Genomic DNA, 22,636 nt, shown 5'->3' with positions numbered 1-22,636 from the left:
CTGCTCATAGTGGCTGTCTGCACCAAGGCAGAATTTTGGGAAAGAAACTTCAGATACAGTATTAGGGGACCACTAAGGCCTATATAAAAGCATCCAAAAACAACATGTCATGGGACCTTTAACATTAGATCCCCACTAAAATGTATTGACGTATTAGCAATATGAATCTCCTGAAAATAATTTTGTTTATCGAGTATGTGGAACTCAAAATGCCAGTATCATAACAGACACAAGATCATTTGCTTTAACAAGTAAACGGATATACTGTACTGCCCTTTCTGACAGTTTTGGGGGGAGTTGCACTACTACTACTACTTTGACAGTATTTGGCTTGTCGTTCATAGTCTTGTTTACTTTTAATCTAGATACACAAAATGTTAATTGTCTTTCTAAAAGGGTTGATTCGTTTGCAAGAGTTGATAAAGGCTCCATCCAGATACAGCATAAAAATCAAGATTCGCCAACTTCCCAGTGGAAGTAAAGATGCTCGTCCACTGTTAAAAGAGATGAAGAAGGGGAAGGAATTCTATGTAATTTTTGATTGCTCCTACCAGACATCAGCAGATGTCCTAAAGCAGGTGAGTAATGTTTATATCCCTGTAGAAAAACTTTAATTAAATGCCAGAGCTTCTTCCCACCCAGAAAGGTTGTAGCAGTCATTAATTGGAAGTTGGAAGATGTATCTGTTTGGGTAGATGTACTGAACTGCACACAATACAAGAAAATGTTGAAAAGGTGTAATAATGGAAGTTATATAGTGAGTGAGTTTTGATACCGACCATATTTAATTGGTTTTGAATTAAGCAAATTATTCCAGTCAGTTGGGTCTCTTCCTGCAGATTTTGTCCATGGGCATGATGACTGAATACTACCACTTCTTCTTCACCACACTGGTAAGCGTCAACATTTGGCATTCAAGAAGACTCTTATAGTTAGTAATTTGTTTATACAGTGATCCATAAATAAGTCACTGTGTGATTTTGTTCTGTAAGAATGGTATGCAGTTTTTATTTATTTATTTATTGATAAATGGCATAATATTGTTCCTCCATGCTCATGTTAAGTCAAATCTCCGGGGTCTCCAACTGCACTCCTGGAAAACTACCTTACTGTAGTTTTTGCTCCAGTTCTTTTCTACTACACATCACTCAAGGTAGTTACAACTAGGGTTGGAGCAAAAAGAACTACAGGAAGATAGCTTTCCAAGAACAGGGTTTGAGATCCACGCTTTAGTGTTTGTTCTGAAAGTTTGGTTTGTGCCTCATAAGGACTTGTTTGCCCTGGACCTGGAGCCTTACCGTTACAGTGGTGTGAACATGACAGGGTTCCGCCTTCTCAACATAGACAATTCCCAGGTGGCCTCTGTAGTAGAGAAGTGGTCTATGGAGCGCATGCAGGCCCCACCAAAACCTGAGACTGGCATGTTGGAGGGCATGATGACAGTATGTTAGCCTTCTCTGCACCATCCATGTTTACAACTCAAGTTAAATTGTAAACTTGTCATCCACACAGATTTAACAACAATTTGTAGTTTTGTTGCGGGACTGAGCCATTCATCAGTCTATTTGTAGATAACTGTATAGGGATACTGTTGCACTGCCACATCTAAAGTATTGATTTGTATTTGCATCGGTAGTTTCACGTGAGTTGTTCTGATGTGTGTGTTCCCCCCAGACAGAAGCAGCTCTGATGTATGACGCTGTCTACATGGTTGCAGCAGCGTCCCAGCGCTCTTCCCAAATCACTGTCAGCTCCCTTCAGTGCCACAGGCACAAACCATGGCGCTTTGGATTACGCTTCATGAACATGTTCAAAGATGTACGTTTTCAAGTTTATGAATGTATATTCTTTCCCTGTGCCTCTTCTCCCTGTCACAGCTGATTGCCTATATTTAACAGTATTAATTAGAGCATGCAGTAACTCGTTCAAGAAGATACATCTCATGAAGGAGTGATGCTTTTTTCTAAATTAATGTTCAGTTCAATAAATGTACTTGTACAGACAGTGACTGATGTCATTCTGTCATCTGTGCTGCAAACACAGATGCTCATGTCACTGCTGTGGAAAGTCTCAAGACAAGTTCATGTTGAGGGTTCTTATTAAACTAGTGCAGTGCCCATGAAGCCTGTGCCATTGATGCAGCCGGTGATTAAGTAGGCCTACTGTAGTTTATTTGGTGGTAATTTTATTTGACTTTTTTGTCCACATGGGCTTCAAAGTTCGATTAAAAACAATTGACAGGAAACTAAGCTAAAACACATTAATTAATAACTCAAAACTAAACAAAACCAGAGCATATCAAACCAGCAGAATAGATAAAAGGTATGGGTCATTATATATATATATATATATATATATATATATATATATATATATATATAAATATATATATATATATATATATATATATATACACGAGAGATCAGTCGCTGAGGCAGGGAGTTCATTATTCTTACAGCCTCCGGAAAGAAGCTGCATTTGAGCCTTGTTGTTCTTTAACATTTTATTATTATTATCAGTTTTTAGGATTCCTCCGTCAGGAGCACACCTATTGTAATTGTTAGGTTACTAGAATAATGATAGTATCTCAAACTAATGGGTAAAAAGTAGTGGTGGGCCGTTATCGGCGTTACCGTGCAGCCTTTATCGGAGACTCTTATAGGGCAGTAAAAAAATATCGCCGTTAATCTATTCTCAAAGTTGGGTTGGGAGCTGGATCTATACTATCCAAGCTATGATGACTTTCACCTTGATATTTTAGCGCGGATGTATACCTAGCCGAATTGCACTGTAGGGGAACGGGAGAGCGAGTCTTTAAACCTGTGTGTATGAAATTACCACATCAAACGTGACGTGCTAACATGGATGCAGCTATGAAGCCGCCAGGTTTGCTTCAGGGAAAATTTATTTTTTAAGAAGCTTCCCAATGGAAACCTTGACAAGACTAAGGTTGTTTGCCCCTTGTGCAATGCGGAATTAGTTTACTGTACGAGTTCTTCCAGTCTAAATACCAACTAAACGCAAAGCATCCCTTAGGTAATGCAGAAGATGCCGGGCCAAGCACTGATGTAGCGCAGGGGAAGAGTTGTCGTCAAACTACTGTTTGAGAGCAACCGAGGCACAGGTCTATCAGCCAAGCTAACTAATCTCCTCGCTCACCTGGCTTGAGAAACCCGTTCTCAAAGACATACTTTTAGTCATTATTTGGGTAGCAGACATTCTGAATGCCTTTGGCAGAATTCAAATGAGCCATTTTAATCTAGAGGGTGTCAGGTGGCAGAGCGGTGAGGGAGTCCGGCTAGTAATCTGAAGATCGCCAGTTTGATTCCCCGGCCGAGCCAAATGACATTGTGTCCTTGGACAAGGCACTTCACCCTACTTTCCTCGGGGGGAATGTCTCTCTACTTACTGTAAATCGCTCTGGATAAGAGCGTCTGCTAAATGTAAACATAGATTAATTCTAAGATTACAGTGAGATTAATCTAGAATTTAAAAAATCATCTATGCCCACCATTAGTAAAAAGTTTTTAAATTTGGCACATTGATACAACAAGCCACAACTAACACCCACACCAAGAATGGCCCAGAACAGATCACACAGGCCACGCCCATATGTCTATTTGTCAAATGATGGCATTTCCACCTAATTGGGATGTGCTTGCCTTCGGCGAGCACAAACCATTGTAATGTCACATATATTTATTATTTATTATTATTGTTTATTTTCGCGCCCCTGAGGCTCAGTCAATATTTGGACTACATAGACAATGTCGATGTCAAAAGGTTCGTCTTGGTCGCGATTGCGTTGGTTCTATTGGGATTTATGTTCCGTTGCACGGTTTAGGTTTTAATTAAGTTTTTGTGGCAAAAGTGAAGCTAACGGTGGCTAACTTGCTAGCCACAGTCACTGACGCTACTAACGTCACTAACGTCACGAAATATCGCGTAACTACCTCTAGCAGAACATTAGTTTAGCAGCTCATTAACTTCTGGGAGATAGCTAGGCTAACTGCTTTACTGCAAGGGAGCTGCAGAAACGCCACAAGCAAATAGGACAGGGTGATAACTATTTACTAATTTAACTTTGTGATATGAAAAACAATATAAGCTGATATAAGGAAGTAGTTATATCTAATTTTGGAAACAGTAGTCTACTATTTCACTGAAGCATTAGCATCATGACATTAGCCTCTGTTGTCCGGGCAACACATACTACAGCGGTCTATGATGCATCTGTTTTCAATCGTTAAAATAAACATTCCTCATAATTACATTTTCGTTGTAGGATTTATTATGACATTAGATTACATGTAAACAATTTGTTGGTGAAATTATCATTACCTGTGGTTTCAAACCAGTGTAGCTCACTGCAACGCTGTACTGTAGCCTAGTCTAGTACAGTAGCTAAAAAAAAAACATCTCCACAGCTGTTTACAGTACAGTAGCCTACGTAGGAAGTCAAACGGCACATGTTCGGCACTACCATTACTTAAATCAAAAGTCTTTCAATAGGTGAAACTATCTGACTAGTGACTACTAACCTGAACTTCATTGCCACAGCCTAAACTTCAATCTGTTCATGAAAATAATTCATTTCAGCCTAGAACGTACAACGGAAGTAACTTTATTCAACCAACGCAATTGCTACCAAGACAGTCTACTGTAGTAGTAGTTGTAGCCTACAATTTACCAGGGCAGCTTCTCCACACAGCAGGGCTATATCGCATTTTGCCTTGTTACTGACAATGATCGCTACCACTGACATTTTTATGAATGAGTGATTTTCCCCCAAATAAATGTCAAGCTTATTTACGTTTTTGGGGGGCATATTTTCAGTTAGCAGATGGTACTATTTGAATCACGATTCCTTCTAAGATAGGTGCTGGTAACGTCGTTGTTAAAATAAGCTTCAAAGGGGGTTCTTTATCATTGAATGAATGCAATATGAGTAGGCTAAATGCCTGAAAATATTACGAGAAGGGAAAAACTTACAATGACGTTTAAGTCATAGAGATTAGGTCAATTTTTTCACCGGTCTGCCAAATGTATTCGTTTTGATTCAACTATGAGGTTGCTGATCACCATTCCCTCTTGCAGGGGAAATGAGTAGACAACTATTTCATTCTACTCTTCACTCTTAGAATTTTGAGTTGTAAATGAGCAGAAAAAAATATGCTTTTAAATCTATGTAATCTTTATAAATAAGTAGGCTATGCATTTTAATATAAAATATACAGAAATTTAATTTAATTACGGACCCCTGCAACCATCGCAAGTAAGCAAGCACACCCTACAATTTCCCCAGAAATTGTACCCTCTAGTTACTCCAATTATTCTGAAACTTGGTGTACATGCCTAATTTTTGATGAGGAACAAAAAAGCCTAAAGGGTCCATAAGGTCTGCCATGAAGGATTTTCCTGTACAGTGACAATTTGGGGAAACCTTCAGAATTCTTCTTCTCTTGAACCAAAGGTCCAATTGACTTGAAATTTCGTACAGATGTGTAGTATTTATGTTTTTCAAAACATTACTTGGGAAATGGCTGAAAGGGGTGTATTTATGTAAATGTCCACATTGCCTCAATATGTTTGTGTCACTAAATCAAATGTGTTTTGAATGACAAACCTAATAGGCTTTAGGATGACACCCCCCTGAAGTACAGTGCAAAATTCAAGGCCGTAGCCATGGCGGCAACATGGGGGGGGGGGGGGGGGGGGAATCTGCTGGGGAGTCTGAGGGTCCCCCCCTGAGAACTTTTTACATTTAGTTATAAATATGATTACATTTTTTAATTATAATTTTGGACAGAGTGCGTGGTTGCCTGTCATAGCGTAGCACATTTATATTTTATTTATATTTTTATTAGTGCTGTCAAACGATGAAAATATTTAATCGCGATTAATCGCATTAATGTCATAGTTAACTCGCGATTAATGACAATTAATCGCACATTTTTATCTATTCTAAATGTCCCTGATTTCTTTTTGTCCCAATCTTTTTTCAAATTTTAATGCTCTTATCAACATAGAAAAGTGGTTCGGATTGCTTTGTGCAAATATTTTTTTTATTGAAAACAACATTGCAATCGCCTGGCTTTGACGAGGGGGCAGAGAATTCGCATCAGCTGTGTGCTTGGCCATCAAGTGGTATTTCAGACTGGACGTGCTGCGATGATAGCTCAGTTTACAACGACAAAACACACAGATCACTGGTCTTGTCAATAGAACCATTTGGCAACTTTTTAAAAGCAAACTTTCCATTCAGAATCTTATTGGCATCCATTTCGGCATCTCGCGCTCGTCATCCACTCAAAACGTAACGTTAGCCTACTACCAGAGAATGTCTAATATCCGTAAACGGGCTCTGCTCCTACTCTTTAGCCAGCTCGCAAGCCAAACGAGTGTTTGGCGTGCCAGTTGTTTTGTTTCCGGTCTAGCTAGATCCGGTGTGGTGTTGTAGTTTTTCTAACGTCGGTAGTTGTTGCAACAGCATGTGAAAAAAACTACAAAGTTTGCTAGGCCAAAAAGAGCGTTAATCGCGCGATAAAATAATTGACGCCATTAATTTGGGTTTGCGTTAACGCCGTTAATAACGCGTTAAACTGACAGCACTAATTTTTATATCAATATATTGGGGGGGACATTTTGACCAGATTTGAATATTGGGCGGATGTCCCCCCCCCAATGTATATTATGATTACGACCCTGGCAAAGGCCCTACAGTTCTTGAAACATCAGCTGTGCCAACTTTTTTTGCACAAGCAGTTTCAGGTAAAATGGACCAGCTGTTCAGGTAAAATGGGCCAGTGAAACTGCAAAGGGAAAGAGTAATTTATCATCAATTTTATTTTTAAAACACAGTTGCTTATACAGCCACATAACATTTAACTGCATTAAACAAACATATTCATATGTGCCATAATAAAAAAAATGATCCTGAAGCCCAGACTCGTCACAGTTCCATATATATGTGACAGTGTGCCCTCAATACCTAGCTCAACCAAAAGGCTCTCATACTGGTTAAACCACTGGCTAACCACCTCTTTGTTGAGTCCAGCAGCCCGTGCTGCAGACAAGACCTCTGGCTTGCGCATCCCAGGCTCTGGGTTGTGCTTTAGAAAGTTCTTAAACCAGTAATATCTGGCCTTCCCTGCTGTCTTGAAGAAACCAGATATGTTGTTCTTGGCTGCAAAATCAAAGGCCACTTGCTGGACATTTGTGAAGGGAAACCCCCTCTGCGCCAATGTGTTGAGGGTGGCAGCAAGCTCCCTTTCTGCCTCCTGTGGAAGGTAGGGCTTCTGCCCTGACACATGTTCACTGCCAGTCACCTTTCCACTGATGCGTCTTTGCAGTGTTGATTGCGGCACACCCCATGCTCTTGATAAGAGGTGCACACTCACTTTAATTCCTTTCTTCTCTCCCTCCATGTATTCATCTAAGGCCCCCTTCATCCTCTCCTCTTTCCACAGATTGTAATTGTTTGGCCTTCCTTTCCATCCCTGTTTAATCTTCGTATCTTTTCCTCTCTGGTCCTTGCTCCTCCTCTCTTTTCTCTCCCTTTCCTTCTTCCTCTCTCCTCTCCTCTCGCTTCCTTCTCGTTCGCCATACTCACTGTACATAAAATATCTACTACCATTATTTCTGTTGGGGGGGGGGGTCATGGTGTGACACACACACCCTCACACTCCATCACGTGTATGTGTGCATTTTAGCTGAAACCATGTTGCCCATTTTACCTCAGTGGGTTAAGGTAAATTAGGCCACCAAGAAAAACATCACTTTTTCCAAAAATATGTTCATATACCAAACTAACAACATTATTTCTGATTGATGCCATCAAGACAGATATTATGCATAGTTTTTTTTATGTGCATGTTTTTGTTTTTATAGATTTATCATCCTTATAATAGTTCAGTTAGATTTGGTATGCTAGGCTTCTTACCATGCAGCTTTCTGGTGCAGTCTTGTTTGAATTATTGGCCCATCCACCATAGCAACCATAAAGCAATCAAATCCCCCGTTACTTGTCAGGGCTGGGACCCTCAAACCTTAAATGGCCCACTTTACCTGATGGCTCATTTTACCTGATATCACACTATATATATGTGTATATGCATGTAGGCCTATGTGTAAATCCCTCTTTGATTTCATTGACTAGGACATGGCCAGGGAATATGATGAATTGATTCATCAGCTGGTTAAGCGCCAAGTACACTTTTCTTACGGCAACGCATGCTGTGGCTTTGCCAATTTTTTCTGCATCGCTAATACTGTATAAAAATGTACTTGACGCGAAAAACCTCAAGGCTATGCAGAGAGCCTGAAGCACAGTAAAAGTTTCAAGTAACTTTGTTGTCAATTTCTTCACATGTCAAGATATAAAAAGGAATCTATGCTGTTTTCCACTCTCCCACAGTGAAACATAAAAAGCACAGGCACAACAGATAAGACATTTCTTAAGACATTGCGTTACATATTCACATACAGCACAAAACTTTGTGTGATATTTGCAATGTAGCCTACGGCCCGAGAAGGTCTTGCAAATAATCCTTGTCGGCTGAATCGATATCGCTCAAACAAGAACTCATCTGTGTGAAATAAAGGATCTTGGCGATTGCGAAGAACTCTATTGGTAATGGTATGGAAAGCTAATCGAACTAGAATATATCTCCTTGGTCAGCTGGGTCTCTCAAACGGGGAGCTGCCAATTATTTTCCGGGGGTGTGGCAAGCTTATCCAGCTACACTTACGTTAGCCTGCTCTCGAACAGGTTAGTGCTAATTGATATGTTACTATGGTGATTTATCTAAACTTGCTTCCTCGAACCAAAAAGAGGGGCGTGTTTTATCTTAGCCTGAAAATTAGCTCGCTAAACTGCTTAGCGAGCTACGACAAATACCCCCCTGGGGGTTGTAGTTAAAAATCTTGATGCATGCAGATAATTATTTTTTTTGTTTCCTTTGTTGACAGTTAAGTGTAACCATCTATTATGTCAATTTTACAATCATTTTGAATTTTGAGGAGGAATCCGCCATTGCTGGTTGCAGTGATTTTTGTTTTTGTATTTTTGTTTTTGGGCACTAGGGGTGCATCTCACTTTTTTTGGAGTAAGGGATTTTATGTAGTTTAAATTGGGATTTTAATTAACAGAATGCCACTATAGTATATAGCTCTGTGAATTTTGTTATGTTCATGACTTATCGTGTACTACTCCACAAGTCTGCTACATTAGAAAGTTATCATATAGCCCTCTACTGAACTACGTGTTCACCTCTAATAAACTACATGCTCACCTCTAATAAACTAGACGCTTCAAATCTAGCATGTAGACTCAATTAAAGGCATATTTACCGACCTGTGATTTACAATAGAAGACAGTAATATTAACACTCTTGCCTTCATTCCATCAGTATTTTCCTTACAGGGCTTGAAGTATTCCGTACACAAATGTTTTTTGGGGGGGGAACTTGCATGTTTTCGAGTCAATTGATTTCCCCTACCAAACATATGAGAGGAAGGCAGCTATAACTAACGTTAGAAGCCTATCAGAAGCAGAGCAGGGCAGGTCCTGGCAACACATTAGGTTTATTTGAGAGGTGCACGTTTTGCTTGAGGAAGCTACTATATGCCAGCAGCGGTAAAAAAAAAGTGCTTGCGCATGTTGGTAATATTGTAATTTGCCAATAGGTGTCACCGCATCAAGTGTGCTACCACAACCCTATTATTTCTTCTTTGGTGTCTCCCTATAAATTGACATGTTTGTGAACAATAAAGGAGTGTCATACAAAACTCAACAGGTTATGGGCCCAGTTCGTCGCTGAAGCAAAGAAGAGGTGTTTTTTCATTTGTTTTGTGTGCGCTGCATAGACAGTGTTGTGGGACTCACAAAGGAAGACAAACTGTTTATTGAAAGCTGGGTGGGCCACTTGGAAATTCCAGATGGAACATTTGATGAAAGCTAAAGGACTATGGGGCATGGTGATGGAAACTGACTACGTGGGTGAAGGAGCAAGTGCACAGGCAAGAGCAGAATTTGAAAAACGGAAAGAAAAAGCATTTTCTGTGGTTGTGCTGAACGTGAGTACTCCCCAGATGTACCTGATAACGAGCTGTAAAACCCCCAAGGAAGCATGGAAATGAAGGGACGGAGACAATATAACTGAACACTTAAAGCGAATGAAAGAATTAACTGACCAGCTGGGGGCAATAGGTGCGGTGATTGAAGAGGAGGACCAGATCGTAACACTCCTGCGTAGTCTGCCAACAAGCTATGCTATGATCGTCACTTCGCTGGAGACGAAGTTGGACAGTCTAACGCTGCGGTTCGTACAGCAGGCTTTAATTAACGAAGAACAAAAGCGAGTGTCCACTGAAAGTGATGCTGTATTCAGTGGTGGAGGCGCGTCAGCATTGACAACCTCACAAGTCCGTATGCAGGCCAACTACCGGACAGCGAGAGCCGACAGGCCCGGCTCGTGGAGGTGTTATAAGTGTGGGAAGGACATATCAAACGTGACTGTCCAGGTATGAGAAGACAGACCAGATCCCTCAAAGCCAAACACGTAACATGCGACCATGATGGAGACGCGTCTAAGAGTGCTTTCGTCGCCGGAGAGGCGACTCGGGCTGAAATGACACAACAGATTGCGTGGTTAATTGACTCTGGAGCCTCAAAGCACATGACGTGTCATGAAGACAACCTCCATTACTACAGGCTATTTCCAAAGCCACAGTCTGTGAAACTTGGAGATGGCAGAGAGGTTGACGCTCTAGGTCTTGGTAGCGTTAACCTGAGAATGACATTCTACAAGAGTGATGTGAAGAACGTTACAATGTACAACATGCTGTATGTTCCCAAGTAATCCGGGAATCTCTTCTCAGTGGGAGCTGCTGTCGAAAAAGGAAACACTGTAAAGTTCAAGAAGTCTCGCTGTTACATCCGTGATGAAAGTGGGAATCACAGAGGAATGGGAATACAAAGATCCGATGGATTGTATGAACTGGATGTCGAGGGGAGTTCGCCCGCCTGTCACTGTGCGCCAAGTGCATCAATAGCAACCAGATTGTGCCACCAGTGACTGGGCCACACCACTAAGGTGAAAGAACTTAAAGAAATGGTAAATGGAGTGGACTTGCCTGAAAAGAAAGAATTCCCCTTTGTGAAGCATGCGTGGAAGGCAAGCTGTCTAGGAAACCACATAAGCCAGTGGGAGAAATCCGTTCTAAACGAAGACTGCAGTTGGTACATAGCGACGTCTGTGGCCCTATGCAGACTGCTAACTGAAATTATGCGCCCAAACACGTAAATAAGCTTGATATGTATTTAGGGGAAATGGCTCATTTAAAAAAGGTTTGCGGGAAGCGATCATTGTCAGTAAAAAAGCCAAAAGCGACCATTTGGTCTCAGTCTAGAGCCCTGCGTGGATGAGCTGAATTGTTCTACGAGCAAGCTAGTCTAGCTGCTGTTGCTAGCCAAACTTTACTGAATGTGCCCGGAAATTAAAAAAACATGTTTATTTTAGCATTAAAGACAGCGACACACCACACAAGCTTGAGTTTAAATACATTATTTAATGTGACATTACACACAAAAAAAATTAAAGAATAAAACTAACAATAACAATAGGTTTCCTCCTTACGGACGAATCCTACATATATGTAAGAGGGCAAAGGTTGTGCCCTTGCCGAAGGCAAAGCACACCCAAAAAAATTATAATAACTAGAGATTACAATTCCTGTGGAAATTGTAGGGTGTGTCGGTTGCAGATTGGTCTGTTTATTACCTGTAATTTTTTAGCATACTCATATTGCATTCATTGATTAATAAAGAAAGTTGTCACTGGCAGTATGTCAGATGGAACTAGAGAGGGTACAATTTCTGGGGAAATTGTAGGGTGTGCTTGCTTGCTTCAGTTGCAGGTGGGTCCATTTTCCCTTCTATTGATATTTTCAAGCATTTCAAGCATTAAGAACACCCTTTGAAACAAGGAACCCCCTTTGAAACAAGCTACTGTAACAACGTTTTCACTGGCAGTATTTCAGATGGAATTGCGATTCAAATAGTACCGTCTGCTAACTGAAAAAAGCCCCCCAAGACAATGCAAGCACCTGGCATTTACATAGGCCTAACATAAGTACACAGAACATAAATTACATCTATACTAAGCTTAAATAAGTAAACCTCCTAAATATACATATATCTATAAATAATACAATACAAATTACTGTAAATACTGTGTTTACTGTGTGTGTGTACTGTACAAATTACTGTAAATAATGAAATATTTGTATTCTTCCTCCCCACATCTTGGAAACAAATGATATTGAGCCATAGGGCTTGATACCTATTAGAGCCTTGAGTGTGTTATGATGTTTGTAGTTTGACCTGAGGTCTAGGCCCTAGGCCTGAAATTGAAGAAACGTTCTAATTTCCTGCGAGATTACTCAAGCCAGATCACGCCACTGTGTGTGGTTTGTTTATTTACATCAACTGGACTACTAACTCTCACGCTAGCAAGCTTGCACGATATGCTACCCAACGTTATGCTACCCGACAGCAACCCAACAAAAACTTTTTATAAATTATATGTGAGGAAATGTTTAATGTTACTTAAATACGGTCATGAGTGGTTGTTTGCCAGCCTGTCCATTGGTACCGTTAAATGCAGCGAGACCGCCCGGTAAACGTAGACTAGGCTATTATAGCTGGATCTATGCTAACGTTATCCACAGGTTCTGTTGGGTTGATTGCGATTTAACCGTGGCAAAACGGAAAAAGCCTTATCCTTTACATGCCTGTTTACATTTGACATTACAACCCCAAACACAACAAGATTTCGGCATGACGTTAATCTTTTCAATCTAATCTTTTAAATGAACTACTATGAACTACTATGCTATGCTACCATACTAACGGCTGTTGACAGGATGACAGTTCCACCCGTAAGTGTCTTGGCAACCTTTGTTTACAAACATTCTGATTAGGTCTATTGTTCACCGCAGAACGTTGGGAAGATCCATTCAAGTGAATGGAGCATTCTACAGCATTAATAACAGCCGTGTAATAAGACATAATAAAGTTTATCTATAGCTGTGGCATTGAAGACAGTACTGTAGCCTACTACACTGCCAGTGTAGCGAGCCGAGTCTGTGACTCTGTGGCTAACGTCAAAACAAAACGTAGTCTCACTCAAATTCCAAGTTTTACACAAATAACAAACTATGCTGACCCGCTGGCTGTCTTCGCAATCGCCATATCTTTAAAACACTGCTGTCCATTTAGATGTAGAATTGACCCTGGTACGAAATTAAGAAAATACTCACCAGACGCAGATCGACAGTTGACTGAGTATCAACACTGTTGACAACATTCCGCAATCGTCAATGGAGGCTGACAGGCTCTCACGTAGCAAACAAATCAACGTTTTTACAGCAACCTATATTAAAATCTCACCACCTGGCTGTTTTCACAATAGTCATATCGTCATAAAAAAACTGAAAGAGGGAAATGTTGTGTAAAATTGAACTATAATATTAGCTACTAGGACGAGTTCTAGCATGGCTGCCGCCTAAAAGACTAGGCGGTCTCACGGGCGACCTACACTCACTCAAATTTCAAAGACTATCATGACCTAAATCAAAAATCCGAGATTGCAGTTCCACTCAAAATAGCTTTTTCTACAAAGCCAAATGTTTTTGATTTTTTGTGGGTGGTATTTTTCACTCGTAATCCAAGCTCCAATTTGCGAGCTAGAAAGTCTCTATCACGTTGTATCCATGCGTCGTTGCTAACGTGTGTTGACGTGGTGACGTAGCTAGCACAGATTACCTTTCGTCAACAAAAGGCACTTTGTCCCCACAAAAACGTTGTAACCTCCTAAACTGTGCAACCGAACGTAAATCCAGATACAAGCAACGCAATCGCTACCAAGACGAAACTTTTGACACCACTATAGTCTATGTAGTCCAAATATTGACTGAGCCTTAGGGGCGCGAAAATAAACAATAATACATAATAATAATATATATGTGAGAGTACAATGGTTTGTGCTAGCCGAAGGCAAGCACACCCCAATAACGATTCAAACAGTACCATCTGCTGAAGATATGCCCCCAGAATCAGAAAGGGATTTATTTGCCATGAAAGTTTGCACAGACAAGGAATTTGCTTTGGCAAATTCGGAAGGTGCACACAATAAACAAATTTGGAAGGTACATACAATAAACATATAGGAATCTTAAATTTAAATATGTGGTTTAACTATACTAAGGGTACTTAAACTAGCAATGCAAAGTGGGATAGAATTAAAATAAAATAAGTTGCCGTAATTTACAATACAAATACAAATATTACAGGAGATACAAAAACGTCATTAAGCTTGAGATTTATTTATGGGGAAATCGCTCATTCAAAAAAATGTCACTGGTAGTGATCATTATCAGTAACAACGCAAAATGCGATATAGCCCTGTGTGGAGAAGCTGCCCCGGTAAATTGTCCTACTACAGTACAATACTAAACTGTACCACTGTGTTTATCTTGGTAGCGTTTGCGTTGGTTGAATTTAATTTAACGTTCCGTTGTACGGTTCAGGCTGAAATTAATTATTTTCATGACAGATTGACAAGGTTTAGGCTTTGGCAATGAAGTTCAGGTTAGTAGTCAGATAGTTTCACCTATTGAAAGACTTTTGATTTAAGTAAGGGGAGTGCCGAACATGTTCTGTAGCTGTTTGACTTCCTACAACTGTGTAGATGTTTTTTGTTAGCTAGACTAGCTATAATAGTGTGTCTCGCGTAGCGTTGCAGTGAGCCACACTGGTTTGAAACCACAGGTAATTATAATTTCACCAACAAATCGTTTACTTGTAATCTAATGTCATAATAAATCCTAAACACAAATGTATTTTATTTTAACGATTGAAAACAGATGCATCATAGGCCGCTGTAATATGTGGTGCTCGGGCAACAGAGGCTAATCTCATGATGCTAATGCTTCAGTGAAATAGTAGACTACTGTTTCCGAAAGTAGATGTACTTCCTTATATTATACATTACACTTCACAATTGTTATCACCCTGGCCTCTTTGCTTGTGGCGTTTCTGCAGCTGCCTTGCAGTAAAGCTATAGTTAGCCTAGCTATCTCCCAGAAGTTAATGAGCTGCTAAACTACTGTTCTGCTAGAGGTAGACCAAGTGTTTTTGTGACGTATAGCCACAGTGACTGTGGCTAGCAAGTTAGCCACCGTTAGCTTCACTTTTTGCCACAAAAACCTAATTTAAACTTAAACCATGCAACGGAACTTATCTAACCGAAACTTAACTACCAAGACAAAACTTTTGACACTTACGTTGTTTATGTAATCCAAATATTGACGGATGCTTAGGGGTGGGAAAATAAATAATAACAATAAATTAGGGCTGCCGGGATTCTGAAAATGCGTCAACATCAATATTTTAAATCGACGCATCTTTTAACCCTTGTGCTGCCTTCGGGTCACATGACCAAAAGGTTCATAACGAACCATCGTTGTGTTTACCCAATTTTACCCAATACAAAAGCAAATAATTTTTTTTTTTTTTTTAACCTTCGCAATGTGGGGGGTCTGAGACAGCCCAACGGTTAAGAGAAAATGCTTCACTTTGTTTCTGTATGCGGTAAAGTTGTCGTAACCGAAGGTGGGTCACAATGACTGATGGGTCAGAATGACCTGAGGAGAACACAAGGGTTAAAACACATTTTTTATTCTAAAAAATACAAAAAACGCTCCAATTCATTATAACAAGTATTCATCTTCAATATCACATCGTAATTGGTGCTTGCATGACGTCAGTCGTTGTTGGTTCAAGTCATTGGTCGGCTCCAGTCAACGCTCAAATATCATGGCAGATGCAGAGTCCGACTTGGTTCCGAAACCCGAGTCCTCAAATACCCGAGGCTTCAAAAGTATGGGAATACTTCGACTTAACGCTATCACCAAACAATAAGGTGGTTTGTACACTGTGCAAAGTTTCAATGGCTTACGACAGCAGCACTTGCGCTATGCACAAGCACCTGAAAAGAAAACATACAGGCGCTAAAAAGGCAAAACCACCGTTGTCTGGTGTTGTCTATTCATGTTTATAAGGGATAGCCTTTTTAATCTATGTTGTCATTGTAGCTGCTAAATACACGCATTATTAAAGCTATAAAGTTGTCTGCCTGCTACCTTAGAGTTTCCATTGAATAAATGTTTAGGTAGGTTAGAATCGGGGTTTATTCTACATTGGTCGATAAGATGGCTCTCTAGGTTAGCTCTTGCTATTTACCTCACTTGTTAACCGTGGCGCTTTGCTAGGACAATGGAGGCGTATGAAGTGATTTAAAGACGTTAGCCCTACTCCGGCTGTAGAGTGTGGTAAATGTAGACTACCTGGTTCTTAGATAATTGGCGAATATCGCTATCTAATCATTACCGAACTGGCATAAGCACCAGCCCAGAACCAGCACCTTGGAATTTTTGGGTGTGTGTTCGTGTATGTTGGGATATGTTATGTACCTTATCTAAATATTTTAATTAACGTTGGAGTTGATAGTATAAACCTACAGTTTTGTTAATAAAAAATAAAAAATAAATAAATAAATAAAATCATTTTTGGGGGGGGAAAATGAATCGTTTAGATTAATCGACTAATCGATAAAATAGTCTACAGATTAATCGAAAGAAAAATTGTCGTTAGTGGCAGCCCTATAATAAATATATATGAGAGAGAACAAAGGTAATGCTCTCGTCGAAGGCTTGAGCACACCCAATAAAACTAACAATAACAATAGGTTTCCTCCTTATGGAGGAATCCTAACTAGAAAGTTACATTTCTTGAAGTAAGTGTGTGTGTTTGCTGAAAGCAGTTGAAACTATTTTGTTTTGATGGCTCGAATAGTGAAGAAGGTTTTTACAAACATGTTAAATGAGGTATTTGCTTTAAAAGAAGGTGAGATTATTTATTTTTTGTATATCTGTATATCATTGTTATGCATTGAGATCGTTTTTTAAAGATGGAAAAAGGATGCAAAAACAACTGGAAACTGGTTTTGAGCTTAAATCTCAAAAAGGTTTGAGCAGTGTTTCTAGCTCTATAGTTAGATAGATATAGTGATGAAGAGCGTTGGCCAATTGGATTGGTTTCTTGTAACGTAGCAACCGTTGGTCATCGTCTTTCTAACTTAGAATCTAGTTTTCTGTATCAACATGGAGGAGAAATTAATCATGTGTGCCTGCACACCCAGTCCTGTTCAGACACTGAATTTAAAGATGACATAAAATAATAATCCATGGTGCAGGGTTGCCGATGTGCTCGTTGTCCCTGGTGAGTTTTTTTATACTTTTAAATTCAATCTTGTCACATAACGTGACTTTGTTGTGCAACTGCAAAAGCTACTCCAACTCTGATTAAAATGTTGCTGCTTCTGCTGCAACAAAGCGGAACAATTGTGGGTAGTAGACAGGGACGTGCACAGTAATTTTGAAGGGCAGTTGCTCTGGCCTGAAAAAAGATAATAATAATGATAATAATTCTTGTAATGCATTACTTCCATCATTTATTCTTCTTGTTAAAACAAAATGTTATAAACTAACCATCAGCAGACATGTAGCTTGTTTTTCCTACCAAAAAATAATGTGTTAACGGGCTGGTTGTCTGGTAGGCAAGCTAGCCGTCTGATTATTTAGGCTTAATGTGGCAAACTGAGCCGGGATTTATGAAGATTTTAATTGATTTCATAAAACTTGATGATTGTTCGTTTGTTATACATTTCTACAACTTAAAACTCACCTTTTCTGACAACGTCAAAGCAGTTTTTATCGACACAGATTAAAACAACTGTGACCGTCTCTTAAAGGTGACATGACATGATTTTATGAGGTTATTTAACATTAATATAAGTTCCCCTAGCCTGCCTTTGGTCCCCCAGTGGCTAGAATTTTCGATAAGTGTAAACCAAGCCCTGCGTGTTCTTCTCCGCCTTTGACAAAATGAAGGCTCAATTGCGCTGTTTGAAAATCTCCCCCTAGTGACGTAGATAGGGGGAAGGTTACCTCCCCTCTCTGCTTTGCCCGACCAGATCATCTAGCCCGCCCACGAGAAACTGAGCTACCACCGTGCAAGGGCGAGTGCGATATCGTTTTTTCCTGGAGAGAGACATCATGGCGAGCAAACAAACGAAGCATAACAGTTGCTCAGTGCTTGGATATACAAATGCAAGCGCACATCTTTTTTTCTGTTCCTTCATCTGAGCCTCTGCACAACCCGTATCTTAATTGTATTTTCGCTGGAAATGCGCCGACACAACTTCCCAAAGTGTTGTATGTCTGCTCCAAACATTTCCTCAACTTGAGCCAACTCAAAGCTGGCCTTAAATTCTGGATCATCACTAAATCTCCTTGGTCAAGCTACAAACCTTGGACAAGTAAGTTAACTAACACTATATCATTTGGTTTCTTTACTGTATATGGTTACCTAGCTTGCTACCCTTAGAATGTGGCTGTAACATTAGCTCTGCAGCTAACAGCTGAGTTACTGTTGCTAACGTAAAGATAAATGGCATCAAGTGTGTGTGTGAATACAAACGCTGTAACGCGAGTGTTGTACACTTCTTTGTTATTTGGATAACTGTTCTGCTGTTGGTGTTATGGCTCGCGATATCCGCCTTTCTCCACATTGAAATGACTGAGTGTGCACCTCTGCAAACCAGAGTGATCAGATGAGAATGGCTAAATTCGAGGCATTTTACAGCAACGAGGGCAACGAGTCATTGAGATACATCCTGTAAACATTTGCGCATGTTGCCGCCCCTCTCCTCCTCATTAGCATTTAAAGCTACAGACACAGAAACAGCGCGTTCTGAGGAAAGCTGATTGTGGAACTACTTGTAGTGGCTATAATTCTGCACCATGGCTGAATTTCGGGAAAGAGACTTCAGATACAGTATTAGGGGACAACTAAGGCCTATATAAAAGCATCCAAAAACAGCATGTTATGTCACCTTTAAGTGCAAGAAAATGCAGACTCAGGTGGCAGTCGCGTGCAGTACCGCAGAGTAGGGGGCATACCCTCTCCCCTTTGTGACTTCCACTCTCGTTGCCCATAGGCTTATTGATTGGAAGTGAATAAAGCTACTTTATGAAATGTTTCGGGTGGCGATTTTTAAAATCTAGGTCTACATGAAATTCTGCAGCTGTTTAAATTTACTATTATTTATTTATTTTCCTCAGAGTGGCACTTAACCTCGAGGAGGGCAAACGGGCAGTTGCCCGGGCAACTTAGCCATAGCCTCTGCACGTCCCTGGCAGTAGATAAGGTCATGTTACATCTAGCCAGCGGATTATATATGTCAAAGTGGTATTTGTACAGACTGTTAACACCGTAGGCGTGAATAATGCATGCATCGTCCTCCATCTTTAGCCGAAGCGAAGCTACTGTTGAGAGAGGATTCAATGGGAGATTTTTCTACATTAAGCTAGATACTGCTTTAAATTGAAAACTGAGACCATCTTTTAATTAAAGTTCCTTAAACTCTGTTGTCAATATCGCCAATAAAAAGTAAATACATTTGCATGTTTACCTAACCATGTCTTTTCTTATAAGTAAATATAGCTGTAATTAATGTCTTTTTTGCTGAAAATAACATAACAAGGGCCATCAGGCTTTTGAATGAACATTGATATGTATATTGATATGACACTTCTCACTAGTCACTTTACACACTGTCACTTTCAGTCACTTGTTGCTCTTTCATCTACTGGTTGCATCAGCAATATTACACTAATTGTAGGTAACGCTTGTCTTAGGTTAGCTTAGGTTGTATATTAGATGTATAGTGTATGTATATTAGACGTCTAGTTTACCGTTTTGTATATTACTTTGTATATTATGAGGTTTATTTCATATTTTGGCCTATCATAGATGTAATGTATGTTCTGAGTACTCATGGCATGTTATGCCAGGTTGTCCTAAGAATTTCAGAGCACAGTCTGACCTTGTATTGTTCAGTGCATCTGACAATAAAAGACTTGAACTTGATCAACAGTAGACAAAACCATTTGGTCAATCACTGAAATAACAGTACTAATCACTATACTAAATACTACACAATACTAATCCTCTTAAGATGGTGCTATATTAATCACTAGTCTCATTTTAAACATTGCAGTCTAGGCCGTACATTTAATGGGTAACTCTTACTTGATAGAGTAAGGTTAGCATTACATGAAATTGTTTGCAATATCCATGCTGCATAACCAGTATGTAAGAGGAGAAACGTATTACTCACACAAACACACACTCTCAGAGCACAAGAGCAATGTGAAGGTTATGAATTGCCAAAATAAGTTACTCAAATCAAACATTTGATCTTATTGATGTAACCTAGACCAGACTGAAGCTTTGCTAAGAATCAGAGGTAGCTAGGACAAAGGGGTCATGGACTTGGTATTCCCCGCTATGGGTTATTCAATTAAATGAATGAGGAAGGAGACGGCGAACCAAAATAATGCACTTTATTTTCTGATGTCTTGTTTAAAGTTAAAGATTTAAATAGATGTACATCATCAATCATTAGGCCTTCTTAAGTTATTGTGGCAACAATTCCCATATAGTGCTCACACAAGCCACTAAGCAGCTCCAAAGCTGCGGTTTGGCTACTACGCCTGCTACAACCATACCACCAATACCACACCGTACTGTACCACAGATTTGTCTCCTGTTCATCCTGAACAGGTACAGTAATCTGCAAAAAGTGTGTATTTCATGGACAAGTAACACTGCGCCCTGAGAGTGACTGTATACCAACTCAGATACTATTGTACAAAACATTAGGCTATATCACAACACAGTATCACATAAAAACAAAGGCATCTTTACCTGTTTGTGTTCTAGCATTTTTTTTTACATTATGAATTTCATTACGCTTCTTTGGTGAGACCTCTAGGTACCCTGTTAGCGCGTTAGCCATCAATACATTAATTTTCCAACATGAAATGCACGGTTTTACAGGTTTGTGTGAACAATTTAAAGTTTAAACTCTTCTTGAAAGCAAATTTAGATTATGAAATTAGGCTGCTTGTTCGACTGTGGGTAACATTGAGAATGATTTGACAATCTTACAAACGTTGTTAGTGTGAGGAAGTTCTCGAATCGTGTAGCGTCAGTCCACTTTTGTGTGTCCATATGTGCTGCAGTCGGTGATCAGCATTCTGATTCAATCTACTCAACAAGCAACGTGCTGATAGGACACCTTTTTGACACGGCAAAAGATTTGCAGGAGCAGAAAACGATTAGCAGGAGCAGAAAACAAGTAACAGGAGCAGAAAAAGATTTGCAGGAGCAGAAAAAGATTTGCAGGAGCAGAAAACGATTAGCAGGAGCAGAACAAAATTAGCAGGAGCAGAAAATGATTTGCAGGAGCAGAAAGATATTTGCATCCGTAAAAAAGTATCTCGTCTCTCGTCATCTGCCGCTTGTCCGGGGATCGGGTCGCGGGGGCAACGACCTAAGCAGGGAGGCCCAGGCTTCCCTCTCCCCGGCCACTTCCACCACCTCTTCCTGGGGGACCCCGAGGCGTTCCCAGGCCAGCCGAGTGACATAGTCCCTCCAGCGTGTCCTGGGTCTTCCCCGGGGCCTCTTCCCAGTGGGACGTGCCCGGAACACCTCACCAGGGAGGCGTCCAGGAGGCATCCTAATCAGATGCCCGAGCCACCTCAGCTGGCTCCTCTCGACGCGGAGGAGCAGCGGTTCTACTCTGAGCCCCTCCCGGATGACCGAGCTTCTCACCCTATCTCTAAGGGAGAGCCCGGACAGCCCCGATCAGGGAATCCGGTACCCCGTACTCTCGGAGCACCCCCCACATGAGCCCCCGAGGGACACGGTCGAACGCCTTTTCCAAATCCACGAAACATGCGTAGACTGGTTGTGCGAACTCCCATGTACCCTCCAGGACTCCGCGGAGGGTATAGAGATGGTCCACTGTTCCACGGCCGGGACGAAAACCACATTGCTCCTCCTGAATCCGAGGTTCGACAATACGGCGGACCCTCCTCTCCAGGACCCCTGAATAGACTTTCCCAGGGAGGCTGAGGAGTGTGATCCCCCTAAAGTTGGAGCACACCCTCCGGTCCCCCTTTTTAAAGAGGGGAACCACCACCCCGGTCTGCCAGTCCAGAGGCACTGTCCCCGATGTCCACGCGATGTTGCAGAGTCCTGTCAACCAAGACAGCCCTACAACATCCAGAGCCTTAAGGAACTCCGGGCGGACCTCGTCCACCCCAGGGGCCCTGCCACCGCGGAGCTTTTCAACCACCTCGGCGACCTCGGCCCCAGAGATAGAAGGGCCCCCCCGATGTCCCCAGACTCTGCCTCCACGTCGGAAAGCGCGTTGGTGGAATTAAGGAGGTCTTCAAAGTATTCCTTCCACCGATCCAGGACATCCCCCGTCGAAGTCAGCAGCGCACCGTCCCCACCGTATACAGTGTTGACAGAGCACTGCTTCCCCCTCCTGAGTCGCCGGATGGTGGTCCAGAACCTTTTTGAAGCCGTTCGGAAGTCATTCTCCATGGCCTCGCCGAACTCCTCCCATGCCCGGGTTTTTGCCTCCGCGACCGCCAG

At 40.9% G+C, this 22,636-nt stretch overlaps 2 protein-coding genes across 5 annotated transcripts in view; both read left to right on the top strand.

Moving 5' to 3' along the window:
• Nucleotides 1-1,995, top strand: part of LOC146250791 (glutamate receptor ionotropic, kainate 1-like) — a 38,101-nt gene extending 36,106 nt beyond the window's left edge. For all 4 annotated transcript variants that reach the window (XM_084681432.1, XM_084681431.1, XM_084681429.1 and 1 more), the window contains 4 exons: nucleotides 397-578; nucleotides 840-893; nucleotides 1,269-1,442; nucleotides 1,675-1,995. In XM_084681432.1, the coding sequence (XP_084537558.1) occupies nucleotides 397-578; nucleotides 840-893; nucleotides 1,269-1,442; nucleotides 1,675-1,881 (617 nt within the window). In that variant the 3' untranslated portion in view covers nucleotides 1,882-1,995. The remainder of the gene's footprint in view (nucleotides 1-396; nucleotides 579-839; nucleotides 894-1,268; nucleotides 1,443-1,674) is intronic.
• Nucleotides 1,996-10,176: 8,181 nt separating this feature from the next.
• Nucleotides 10,177-22,636, top strand: part of LOC146250790 (glutamate receptor ionotropic, kainate 1-like) — a 46,588-nt gene continuing 34,128 nt past the window's right edge. The window contains exon 1 of the mRNA XM_084681277.1: nucleotides 10,177-10,524. Coding sequence (XP_084537403.1) covers nucleotides 10,177-10,524 — 348 coding nt within the window. The remainder of the gene's footprint in view (nucleotides 10,525-22,636) is intronic.

Source organism: Hypomesus nipponensis, chromosome 18 (assembly GCF_054491055.1).
Source record: "Hypomesus nipponensis isolate SF chromosome 18, ASM5449105v1, whole genome shotgun sequence".
Classification (NCBI taxonomy): Eukaryota; Metazoa; Chordata; class Actinopteri; order Osmeriformes; family Osmeridae; genus Hypomesus; species Hypomesus nipponensis.
This window is presented reverse-complemented; position numbering and strand designations above follow the sequence as displayed.